Raw genomic sequence first — 12033 nt, 5'->3', positions numbered from 1 at the left:
GTAGTACATTTGTAGCACTGTAAAAAGTTCTGTTTGTAAGGCACATCTGAACTACATGATGAGCAAATGAGACACAGAGGACATATATCAATGATTAGATAATTTTGACCAGGTTATAGTTTAATAAGAATTAAAATGACAGTATAATAAACAATTGCACTTTAAAACATTTGAAAAATTAAAAAAGTACACAACAAATACCCCACAATTATACATCTTGTAGTTTTTATACATTACTATATGAACATAGAGGTTAATCATATATAACCTTGTCAAAAGAAATGGTATTTTGTGTTTGTATAAGTTACAAAAAATTGAGACAATATACTACATAGTGGTTTATTCAGTTCTTGAAACATTTTTGCTGTTTTCAACTGGGTAGTAGTGTATTGGATTTATTTTTACAGATTTCCAGTATTTTATCAGAAATGGTTGCAACAAAGCTAAAGCAAAGTAACACTTCACCTCATTGGTATTTAGTGCAAATCTTTGTTAATTTATCATGAAATGTCACTGTTGCACATGTACACTTTAGAAATGTTTCCATCAAGTACTGTACATAATACAGTTTCCATTATTACACTAGATATCTTTATGGTTGGAAAAAAACCCTCTGCTTTGAAGCTTTAGCTTAGGACCATCCTTAACGACAGCTCTATGTGCTATAAATGGATTGTATTGGAAAATTGCATCCTTATGTCATGCACAACAGCACCTAATTTTGCTATGCTTTTCAAAATACCAGTATCTTTAATCCTGATTTACTTCACCTTCTCTGTATTTCTACCTGGCTCCCCCTCCCAAGAAATAATTGGAAGGACAGATTTCAGGCAGTTTAGTTATTACATATCCATACTGCAGGCAAACAAACTTGGAAACAATGTAAATTTAACTTGAAGATGCACTAATTTCTGGTGCTAGCAGAGCAAAATTAATTACAGGGCCAGTTCTTTCTTGAGATACTGAAAGCATTAAGTTGGGGTTTTTTTCTGAAGCATTTGAGAGCAGCATTGTCTCATTTCTGCTTAAAACATACTAATTACTTACATTCATGGTAAAGGTTACTTTAGAGATTCTGGTTTTAAATATGAAACTGAGCAAAACTGATGGTTTAAGACACCCAAGAAAGCCCATCTTGCTGCTGCACATGTACTCCATCTAACACATGTGTTGTGTTTGTGCTACTGTAACCATGATACTGCGCCCCGGTTTTCTGTTCAGTGAAGGAGAGGCTGTACTTGACAATCACTGTTGCTGAAACTCTTGATTCTGGGAACAGGTTTCATTCTGTTTCCTGTGCAGTTTAAAATGCTGTTTCTCAGGCTGCTTACAGCAGTTTGGCTAAAACACTTCCATGAAGCATATGTTGTATATATGTAATTTCTATAATAATGTAATTTCTTTTCATGAAAATGTCTCCATTTATGATGTTGTAGGCCTTAAGATTCCTTTGAGGCTTATAGTTGTAAGAAGGAGACTTTCAAATTCTTTTTGAAATCTTCCTTTTTAAACAAACACAGTTGATTTATTTTATAGGGTGACATTATAAAATGCAGACCTAGAGATTTCTGTGGAGTGTTGAGGATAGTGATGTTTTTATTACATTTATGGACTTTATCCTTCTCTTGTAAGAGGGAGGGGGTGGACATTTCTCTTTTAGTTACGTGAAGTAATAAAGTGTTCCATTGCCACACCAGATACCTGAGATGGGGTAAGTAAACTTCTTTTTGAAGTGTTCTGGCTATATTGGTCAAAGTACAGGAAGTTATCTGAACTGCCTGAAGTTGCATGTGGAGTAAAATCAGGAAGAATGCAGAGTTAAAACTCCTAAAACTCTCACTGACTTAGCTTTCAGTTCTCAGTTAACTTCGGTTCTGCCAGTCCTACTCCTGTGGGAACTTACTGAGACAAATTCTACAGGAATTTGCATTCACACAGGAACAGTTTAATTCCAGTCAATTGATTTAAAGTTGTAATCCACAATCACTGTCTCTGCAGCCAAACACAAACTGTGATGCACTTAAATGACTAGAAGAAACAGTGAATCCCTGACTTCTTTCTGAGAACTTAATGATATTTGTTTTAAAAATCATGGCTTTTTAAGTAGGATTAATTGTTTTCTTCTTAGAAGTGAGGGTATATAGATGTAGTGTATTAATCCTATGATGAAAGAAATTACCTCAGCATTTGGATGGTACCATCAACTTATCATTTGCATGTGGAACAGTGTATCCTGAAGCTCTTTCTTAGGGAAAAAGCTATCAAATAGCAGGCAGAACTGGCAGTTCATACAGTTTAACATGATTAAATAAATTATGACTTAAGAGAAGGAAACATGCATCTTTCCTTATTTCAACAACGAAGTTCTGAAAAAATTTCTGAGATCTCAGACATAGAGATCTAAAATTCCAGAACTGAATACCAACATAATTTAAGCAGCTTCTGAACCCTTATTCTGTTCTGACCCTTATTATGATACCTGCTAAAATTTACATACAGTATCTTAGCACTCTTAATTTTTTGAGAGAGTCTGGCTGTGAGACTTTTGCCGTGACCTCCTTTAGCTATTTGTCGAAGCAATGGAATATATGACTTGAGCAGACTTTACAGTGAGCTAGAGCAAAATGGTAATCAGTTCAGTTTTCAGTCCTTTCAATACATGCATTTTCAGTTCTGTCATGTGTAAAAAGCAGAATAAATAAAAGAAAGCAATTATGTCAGCAATAGAGATGTAACTTCACAGTTTACTTTATGATCTGTGGACAGTCACTCCAGGCTTTTGCTTTCCTCTTGGCTAACGCAAGCCAGGCTGGTTCTGTTGACACTGGATTAGCATCAGGCGTAGAGAATCTCTTGCCCACCTCCTTGGTCACTGGGGTTGATGGAACAGAATCTGAAATTTCCACTTTTTATATAGGGATAGGGAGAGGGGAAAAAACACCACAACATTAGCTGAATCCTGTGCTTTGTAGTAGCATTCTAGAGATTTCACTTTTATGTGAAGATATTCTAGCACTAGATGTTTATTTCCAACACTTTCAGTTAAATCTTGCTCTATTTGCAAAATAATCAAGTTAGGAGGAGCTGTTTCCTTTTTTCAGAGGTGACTCCAAGTAATCTAACTCATAAAAATAGGGACTACATTTTCAGTCCTTGTGACATCCAAAGAAAACATTTCAATTTGCTAGTCTTCCTCTTTAAATAAACTATTTTAATTACATCTGCACCATAGCAAACAATGGGGAATAAAGTTAGGGTTTTTTCCTCTCTTTAGTAATGCAGCTGCTGCACACATGTAAACCTAAAGTATTCAGGAGTATTTAGATTCCCTCTTTAGAGAAGAAGGTGGTCCTATAGCTTCCTGACTCAATTAACCTTGCCCAAGAGACTGTCCTGAAAAAGAAAGAAACCTGCTTTCCCCACTAGCTGTTTGCCACATTTTCTTCTAAGTAGTATAAGACAAACAGCTGTCTCCATAAGAAAATGTATTTAATAAAAAAATTATTTCTAAGAAGCAACTTCACAGAGCAGAACCATGGAAGTATTGTAGAAGTCAAATGGGAAAATAAATTCTGAGACAGTGAATGCCCTCAAAGGCAAGGTGAATAGAAATGAGTCCTGTCTGAAACAGTATGGAGTAACTCTAAAAATCTTAGTTACAAAATAACTCCTCACTCATCATCCCCTCCCCCCCAGCCCCGAGCACATTTTCTTTTTTAGGAGCCCAAATATTTTTTGTTAAATGTTCAGGTTCCCTATTACATTTAGTAGCATTTCATTTTGAGGTTTTGAATGTGTGTAAAAGCTTGAAAGTTGTGTAGAAGCTTTAAAATTACATGGATGACAAAAAATGTTCTATTTTTAGTGCGTCTTTAATCATGTATTTTTATCTAAAAGTAAATTAACAGTAGCAGCAGCAATTTCTGTAGATGGACACTTTGAAAAGCTAACTATTTTAAATACTATGGTAATTTATGCAATTTTAAAGGTCCCACACTCTTATCAGTTCCTGATGTACAGGACACAAGTGCAATTTTGAAATACATCACCTTCGGGTTGTGGGTGTTTTTAAATGTCTTTAGAGAAGGACTCAGCAGACTTCCATTTTAAACATGTCCTAGGCTGGCCCTCTGTCTTAAATGCTCTTCTAACTGTGGGAAGCTCAAATTGTCTTATTACCCACAAATACTTACATATTATGTGTAGTTGCTAAAGGCTGCCTGGCTCCAAATATAGTCAGTAATCACAGGGAAATCCAGTCACTATTTCTTAAAGGGCCAATAGAGTTCTGTGCTTTCACTTTAGATATTTCAAAATCAGTAATTCCTCCTCAATTTCCTTCTGAACTGTCACTCTAGTGCAGACAGAATGACCTTGGATAATTGAGTTTTAGCCCTTTCATCTAATATGGCATCATCTATTGTGATGGAGTTTGATTTCTGCTAGAACTGACCATGTACAGCATAGTAACACCATGCTGAGTCTTTGGGGGTAGGGCTGCAATAGAGCCCCTTTAGAGTTTGACTGGAATGCTGTAAAGCATGAATGTTTTGGGCAATTTATGTAAGATCTTAGAATAGTTTGGATTAGAAAGGACCTTTAAAGGTAATTTGGCCAACCCAAGGTGTTCCAAGTGAAGTTCTCAGGGACATCTGCTCTGGTGTGCAGCTGCACTGTGAAGATCCAGCTGCTGAATTAACTGAATATAGGCAAATGTGGGGTTTTTTTCAGTTTAGGACAGTCTGTAATGCAGGAGTAGCACTGGTTTAGCCTTTAACAAATCAGTTGAGTCACCTCATTGCTTTCAATAGTTGCATTTCACCCTTCTTGGCATAGAGTGGTACTGAATAGATGCAGCTGATACATGTATATACTTTTGAAAATGCTATTTACTTGCACAACTTTTAAAAAGGTTACTTCAATACCTATCTACTCCAAGACCTTTTTGCTAGGACTACTGTTACCTAGAGAAATATAGGCAAGTTTGTCTTTCAACAGTCACCTCATGCCATCCTAAATATTATGCCCTTTGGGGAATTATTTATTTTACTTTGCCTGCCTTTTGAATGTGGGATAGTTTTACCTTGACTGAAATGACAGATAAAGCAGTAGGTTCTGGCTCCAACCTACCATGTCAAATATTTGACTGGACGGGAGAAGTCGTACATTCAGAGTAACAGACTATCTTCAGCTGAATTTATTATCTTTTGCATTTTTCAAGTGAGAATACTTATTTCCAATATTGGGGGGTGAATATTTCTCCTTGACAAACTGTGAGGTGTGAGAATGCAACATACTTCATTTCCTGCACAAATATACTTTGTAGAAATTAAATATCATTCCCTGTCTGTGCTAACCCCCAACCTAAAGGCAAAACAATTGCAATTTACGGTAAATCAGATCCCTCTAATGTGCATTAGTCATGTTCCAAAAATACTGTTGGATATGGCTTGGGGAGACAGCCTAATTTCATTAACTTGAACTGGGGCGATTCTAAGGAATTGCAGCAGCGCAGCCTTAATAACCTGGGGAGACTGGTAAAAGTCTGTTAAAATTATGTATTTCCATCATAATGGCCAGCACATGAGATGGGAATAAGTTGTGTTATTCTATAGAATGCATTTGTAGTCCTGGCAGTAGTATATGAGGGAAAGGAAACCCCCTCATTCACTTTCTCAAAAACATGCAGTACCATTTCTGAAGTACATTATTCCTAGAGTGAATCTGAATCTCTTAACTGTACCTGTCACAGAAGTTGGAAGGGTGTTCGACTTTTTTAGATGCTCCCTTCTTTCTAGTCTGGACACAGCAGTCTCAATTTTCTTCTCTCCTTCCTGAGTTGTAGATTTCTGCAGTGTGCTTGTTTTGCTGCTGTTGCTTTTATTATCTGACTGATTACTTACAGAAGCCTAGAACAGAGAAGGAAAACTGCTAAATGAGAAGGTCTGTCATGCAATGGCTACAAGTTAGAGATGACATGCTTGATGCTTTCATTCATCACCTGTCCTTTCCTTAACCTTCCTTTTCGGCAAAGGATCACAATACTGATACTTCTAAAACCAACAGTTATTAAAGACTGTAAAAAACAACCCCACTACAAAGTTTAATTTGTCATGTTGTCATTTCAGTCAAAATACTTAAGAGTTTGAGCCAGCCCTCGCTGTTAAATACAGCACCGAAACACAGTGTGCATCTGTGGGCAACTTCACACCCACGTCTGTTTTCTTCCATCAGTTGTCTGTGTCTCGGGTTATGCATGTATCCATCAGAAATTTGGTTCTCATAACAGCGAAATATATTTAGTTATCTACATACTCTCCCTTTTTACCATCTGTGATACCTATATACAACATCACTGTTTGTGCAGCATCACTTTGGTACTGTAAGTAGAAGTGCTTCCCTTACTAATAGAAAGCCATGGAGAGTAAAAAGCTATTTGGAGAACAGGAAAGAAGTGGTTGAATTCAGTGCCTGATTTAAGCATTTGGATGTACCCTGACTGTTCATTTCTTTTGTTCATCTGTGTTTTACCCACATGCTGCAATAAAAATAAATTCAGACTTACAAATATTCACCTATAATTGCATATTCCAGCTGTTATTCCCTAAGCATTAAAGGTTAACATCTCATGTAAGCTCTGAAAGAACCACATAACACATAATTTTTCTGTTCCATTCCCTGTACAGTAGTTCTGCTTATGATTGTCATTAACTACCATCTGATATCAGCAGAGTTTACACCAAAATTGCCAAACTATTGTGCCATATTTTCTCCTGGAGGTCTCAGTTTTGCAAGAGGGAACTCCAGACTTTCAGTATTCATTTTAGCTTTTATGAAGTCTTACCAAAAATAAAAAAAAAATATTCCCACATAACAAAAGTATGTTATAATTATGTGTGTCAGTTATAATTATGGTGTCAGTATTTCTAATGGGCAGGTTTCTAAAGGTTGCTTACATGTTCTTTAGCCAGCTTCTCTGCTTGCTTTGCCTCCCTGGCTTGTCTTCTCTCTTCCCTTGTAGCTTGCTGCTCACGAAATCCTTTCTGCTTTTGCAGTGCTAATGTAATCCAAAGTGGTTGTGAAGTTTCCACTTTTTCCAACAATTTAGAGCCATCTAAAGAGTGCCTGCTCTGAAGGACAGGCTTTTCTGAAAGAAAACATAACAAGAATTGATTGAGTAATGCACATCTCTTGTCTTGAGAAAACCTCTACAACTTTTCTGCCTTGTGAAAATGCTGGAGCTAAGCCCATTGAATGCCATGTCAGTCACAGACCTTTGCAGACTGCATGACAAATCCTGAAACAGATTTTATGCCTCAGGAATGAGACCTAATTCAACACACTCACCCAGCTGTCCAAATTTATCCTTTTATTTTTTATGTGTGTGAAAAAAAAGAAATAAAAAATCAGCAGCTCCACCGAGATACTGTTTTAGAAGTGTCCTGATGTTTGAAAAATTCAAGAATGAAATATATTGGGATTTCCCAGTGAAATGCTGAATTCCTGCCTCAGTCTTTTGAGTGTCCTTACTCTGAAAGGGTAATTTTCCCTCTTGTATAGAATACCATTTCAGGACACAGGGGCTTTCAGCTCTCCTCTGAAGAGACATTATGGCTAGTCTAATTGTTTTCATCCCAAAAGACTGCCTCTGAAGCACAGACTGCTGTGGCCAGGTGTATTGCTTTAATGAAGAATTTGCCCAGGATAAGGAGACCTAGATCTTAATATTTTTTAAGCTAGACAATTTTTCTTTAAAAAGAGAAGCAACAGAATGTAGATTTTAAAAATTATACTATCTGTTCTGAAGACACCATCATCCATGGACCACAGAGTCCATCATCTCACTCACTAGAGGCAGAGATAACATCTCTGCCAAGGAAAAACAAACACACACACTTCTGTTACCTCCTTGAACCTAACTTTCTTTTGTAGTTTGCAGTGGTCACACTGAATTTACAGGTTTCTGAATTAAATTGTGGGCATGGGAATTCACACTCATTCAGACAACCTGAAGCACAGTAACAGTCCTCTACAAGTAACATGCCAGGTAAAAATTATACCTTAAGACCAAATGTCTTCCTCTGAATCTCCAGTATCTCATTTTGGAAATGCAGACATAGCTAAAATTTTTTTTTAAAGTTACATACCTTTCTTCAATGGCTCAGGCTTTTTGTCATTTTTTTCTCTCCATGGAATACTTAGGGATGGGAAAAATGACTTTTTTTCTTTGATTTCTTCCTCTTCATTTCTGTAGTCATTGGATGGTATGGGTTGGGCTGCACTTGCTCTGTCTTCTTTTTTCCAGCCACCATCTGATTCAGCTTTAACCACCCTTTGCCCGAGCATTTCAGATAGGTTTGATCTGTTCATTTTAGAGAGAGGAGAGGATGGTGGGGTCTGGCTGGTGGGCTTTGGAGCTAAAGCAGGTTTCTGTGGGGCCAGTGACTTGCATGTTGGTTTCTCATGAGCAGGTAGAGCACTCTGGCCAGTGGCTGGTGGGACCACTGGTGTGCCCACAGGTGATGAATAGTCCACCACAGTAACTGAAGAGTCTTTTAAATGACCAGGGATGTTTACTCTCCCGGTGCCAGGAGAGGTACTTTCTTGTGCAGTGAAAACAGAGGATTCTTTCTCACCTTCTGTTGAGGTGAGTGGGTCAGGCACACCATCAAAACTGTCTCCTGCACTGTATCTTTTCTTTTTCTTTTGCTCTGCCTGTTGTTCATAATGAAAACGTAAAGAGTAGTTTGTCCTTCGTAACTTTATCCCAAAAGGAGAAACATTTTCTTCTCCATTTGGTGGTGGTTTATCTGCTTTTTTTGTGCTGTTATTCTGCTGATTTTCCAGATCATTGGGAAGTTCTGGCTGGGGTAATTCCTTCCCCATAGAATGTGGAAAACTTGGAACAAGGAATGATGGAAGATCTTTCGCAAATTTACAGCCTTCAGTGTTGTCTGTTACTTCCCTATGGGTTTCCATTTTCTCCTTAGGCTTTTCACCTAAGTTATCCTTAGAAGTGGAAACCACATCATCCTTTGAATCAGCAGATGAGCCAGTGGTTCTCCCCACAGCTGCTGTTTCATTGCCTTTTGCTACATTTACATTCTCAGCATCTGAATTGGTTTTTGAAACATCTGAAAATTTCTGCCACGCTGGTGTTATTGAGAACTTTGCATTTGCAGAGAGGGTTTTCCTCAAGTTGCCGTGGGGAGCACCACGTCCTCGGGGTGTCCAGTCGTCACTGTGCCTGCAGACAGCTACTCTGTCTCTCTCATTGTATTTATTGTTTTCTGCATTCTTTAGGATTCTGGAGCGGATGGAGGCCCACTCAGCCAGTACAGCCTGGTTGTTTAATGCCTCTTGTGCATGTTTCATTTTACTGCTGCTGGGTTTGAGATCCTGTTTTTTTCTCTCGGACTTCTCTGGAGAGGGAATATCCACATTTTTCCTCTCTTCTGTTAAGCCAAGTAATGATTTGCAAGCCGTGTCCTTAATCTGGTTCAAGTTCACTGCTGTGCCACACAGCTGTGCTCCAGTAACCAAAATAGCTGTGTGGGGTACACACACTGATGATGGGAGGGAATGAGAGCCCTTACTGGTAGTGTGCACCCTGCAGTCTTTGGCAGATGGAGAAGAGAGTCCTGCTCCTTTGATGGGCATAACAGGACTCAGATTTACTTTCTGAAATATGATCTGTTTATCTCCAGAAGACACTTGAAATGTGAAGGGTCTGGATGCTGTTTGTCTTTCATCTACCTCTTGCCACCGAAGTTCTTCCCCTATGCGTTTTTGCTCCTGAGCCTCAACTTCTCTCTTCAGTTTCTGGGCTAGCATTTCTTCTGCTGTTTTAGTCCCTTTTTCAGGCTGTTTGACTTTTTGGGAACTTGTTCCTTCTTGGAGCTTCTCCTCTGCTGGGTGCCTATCAGCCCCTCCAGCAGAGCACAACTGATCTTTTTCCTGTGGCTGTTCCAAGGATTTTTCTTGTTTTGGCTGAAGCTTTTGTCCTTCTGTGTCTACCTTCTGCTCTTTTAGCTCTTTCTGTTCTTTTTGCTGCTTCAGTTCATCTTGTAGAACAAAGTCTGAACTTTCCATGTGCATTTGTTTTGTGAGTTTGTGTTTCCTCTGCTCTTCCCGTTTCTTTTTCTTATCTGTCACTTGCTGGGGTTGTTCCTTCTCTGCCTTTTCTTTCTCCTTCAAATGCTGTCTTTGTTCTTCCTGTTTCTTCTCTTGTTTGAGGCTCTCAGGCTCTTTATCCTGCTTCAGGTTTATTTCAACTCCTTCAAGCTCTTTCTCTTCTGGTTCTTGTTGTTGTATTTCTTCCTCATTTTGTTTCTTGAGCTCTTTTTGTTCCTCTAACCAGTTTCTTTCATCTTCCTTTTGACTGTCTTTTTCAGTCCTATGTTGCCTTAATTCTTCCAGTGCTATCCTCTTCTGCTCCTCCAGCTCTTGTCTCTGTTTCTCCTCCAGATCCTTGTGCTTCTGCTCTTCCCATTCCTGATGCTTCTCCTCCTCCAATTCCTGACGTCTCTGCTCTTCCTGTTCCTGGTCCTCCTGCTTGTCCAGCTCTTGTCTCTGTTGCTCTTCCTGTTCCTGATGCTTCTCTTCCTCTTGCTTTAGTCTCTGCTGTTCTTCACATTGCTGGTGCTGCTCTACCTCCAACTCTTGTCTCTGTTGCTCCTCCTGTTCCTTGAGGTTTTGTACCTTCAGCTCTTGTCTCTGTTGCTCCTCCTGCTCCTCGAGCTTCTGCTCCTCCAACTCTTGTCTCTGTTTCTCCTGTTCCTTGAGCTTCTGCTCCTCCAACTCTTGTCTCTGTTTCTCCTGTTCCTTGAGCTTCTGCTCCTCCAACTCTTGTCTCTGTTTCTGCTGTTCCTTGAGCTTCTGCTCCTCCAACTCTCGTCTCCGTTGTTCCTCCTGTTCCTTGAGCTTTTGTACCTCCAGCTCTTGTCTCTGTTGTTCCTCCTGCTCCTTGAGTTTCTGCTCCTCGAGTTTCTGCTCCTCCAACTCTCGTCTCTGTTGTTCCTCCACTTCCCAGTGCCTCTTCTCCTCCAGGTCTTGTCTTTCTTGTTGCTCCAACTGCTCCTGCATCTGCTCCTCCAGCTCTTGCCCTTTTTCAGACTTCCTCAGTCTTCTTTCCTTTTTATGGCATGTTTTCTCTTCTATTTTCAAAGATGTCTCTTCTTCAAGGAGGTATTGCCTCTTCTCTTCTAAACAGCATCTTTTTTCCTGTTCTTTTTGCATCTCCTCAAGTTCTTGGCACCTTTTTTCTTCCATTTCTCTTTGTTCTTCCATTTCTACAATCTGTCTTATCCTTTCAGCTTCAAGGATACCCCAGTGATCTTCAATTCTTTTTTCCTCTGCCAGCTGAAGCTGCTTCTGCTCATCTCTGTCCTGGATTAGCTTGTCTACTGTGAAGCGTCCATTATAACCTGGGTATATGTCCTCATACAGCTGAGTTTCTAGGTCGTCTGGCTCAAATTCTGTTATTGTTAAACTTTGTGATCCCTAAAATTGGAAACAAGTTTGGAGTTACTGAACATTGCCTGTTGTCTTGTTATCCTTTATAGTGAAAAAAGGGTTGCAAATGCAAAAGAGAATTTTTAAACAGTGATTTAGATGAGCCAACACACCCCACCCCAATTTATGGATTACATCATCATAGATCCCCTGTCTCTCACCTATTCAGATGATAGCCTTTAAAAGAAAGAAAACATCCCAAGAATGATAGCAGTATAATCCCAAATATTCAGTCACCATTTGGTGTACATTGAGACCTGCCATTTCAAATTTGCAGAAGCCCGAGGAACAGAGGGGTAAGTTTCATATGTCCATTCTTGTTCTACTACTTAGAACTCCATCCTTTAAGCCTGAAATCATTAATGCCTGCTTAGGGGCATTGTTTTGCCAGTTCTTTCATGGCAAATCTGGTACTTGCAGAGACAGCACTGTTGCCTGCAGAAAAAAGCTCTGCAATGCTAGCCAGGAGAGAACACTCCTCAGGGAAACGCAATTTGTTTTCTTTTCACAAATCCTGAG

General features: G+C 39.1%; 1 protein-coding gene across 1 annotated transcript in view; it reads right to left on the bottom strand.

Annotated features, from left to right (window-relative positions):
- Window positions 1–114: 114 nt before the first annotated feature.
- CRACD (capping protein inhibiting regulator of actin dynamics) overlaps window positions 115–12033 on the bottom strand; it is a 38558-nt gene continuing 26639 nt past the window's right edge. Inside the window, exons 6-9 of the mRNA XM_083861658.1 lie at window positions 8148–11502; window positions 6957–7147; window positions 5744–5909; window positions 115–2905 (exon numbers count right to left, since the gene is read on the bottom strand). Coding sequence (XP_083717784.1) covers window positions 2745–2905; window positions 5744–5909; window positions 6957–7147; window positions 8148–11502 — 3873 coding nt within the window. The 3' untranslated portion in view covers window positions 115–2744. The remainder of the gene's footprint in view (window positions 2906–5743; window positions 5910–6956; window positions 7148–8147; window positions 11503–12033) is intronic.

The sequence above is a fragment of the Zosterops lateralis genome (assembly GCF_965231275.1).
Source record: "Zosterops lateralis genome assembly, chromosome: 5".
Taxonomy (NCBI): Eukaryota; Metazoa; Chordata; class Aves; order Passeriformes; family Zosteropidae; genus Zosterops; species Zosterops lateralis.
Note: the sequence above shows the minus strand (reverse complement) of the source record. Positions and strands in the feature narration are given on the sequence as shown.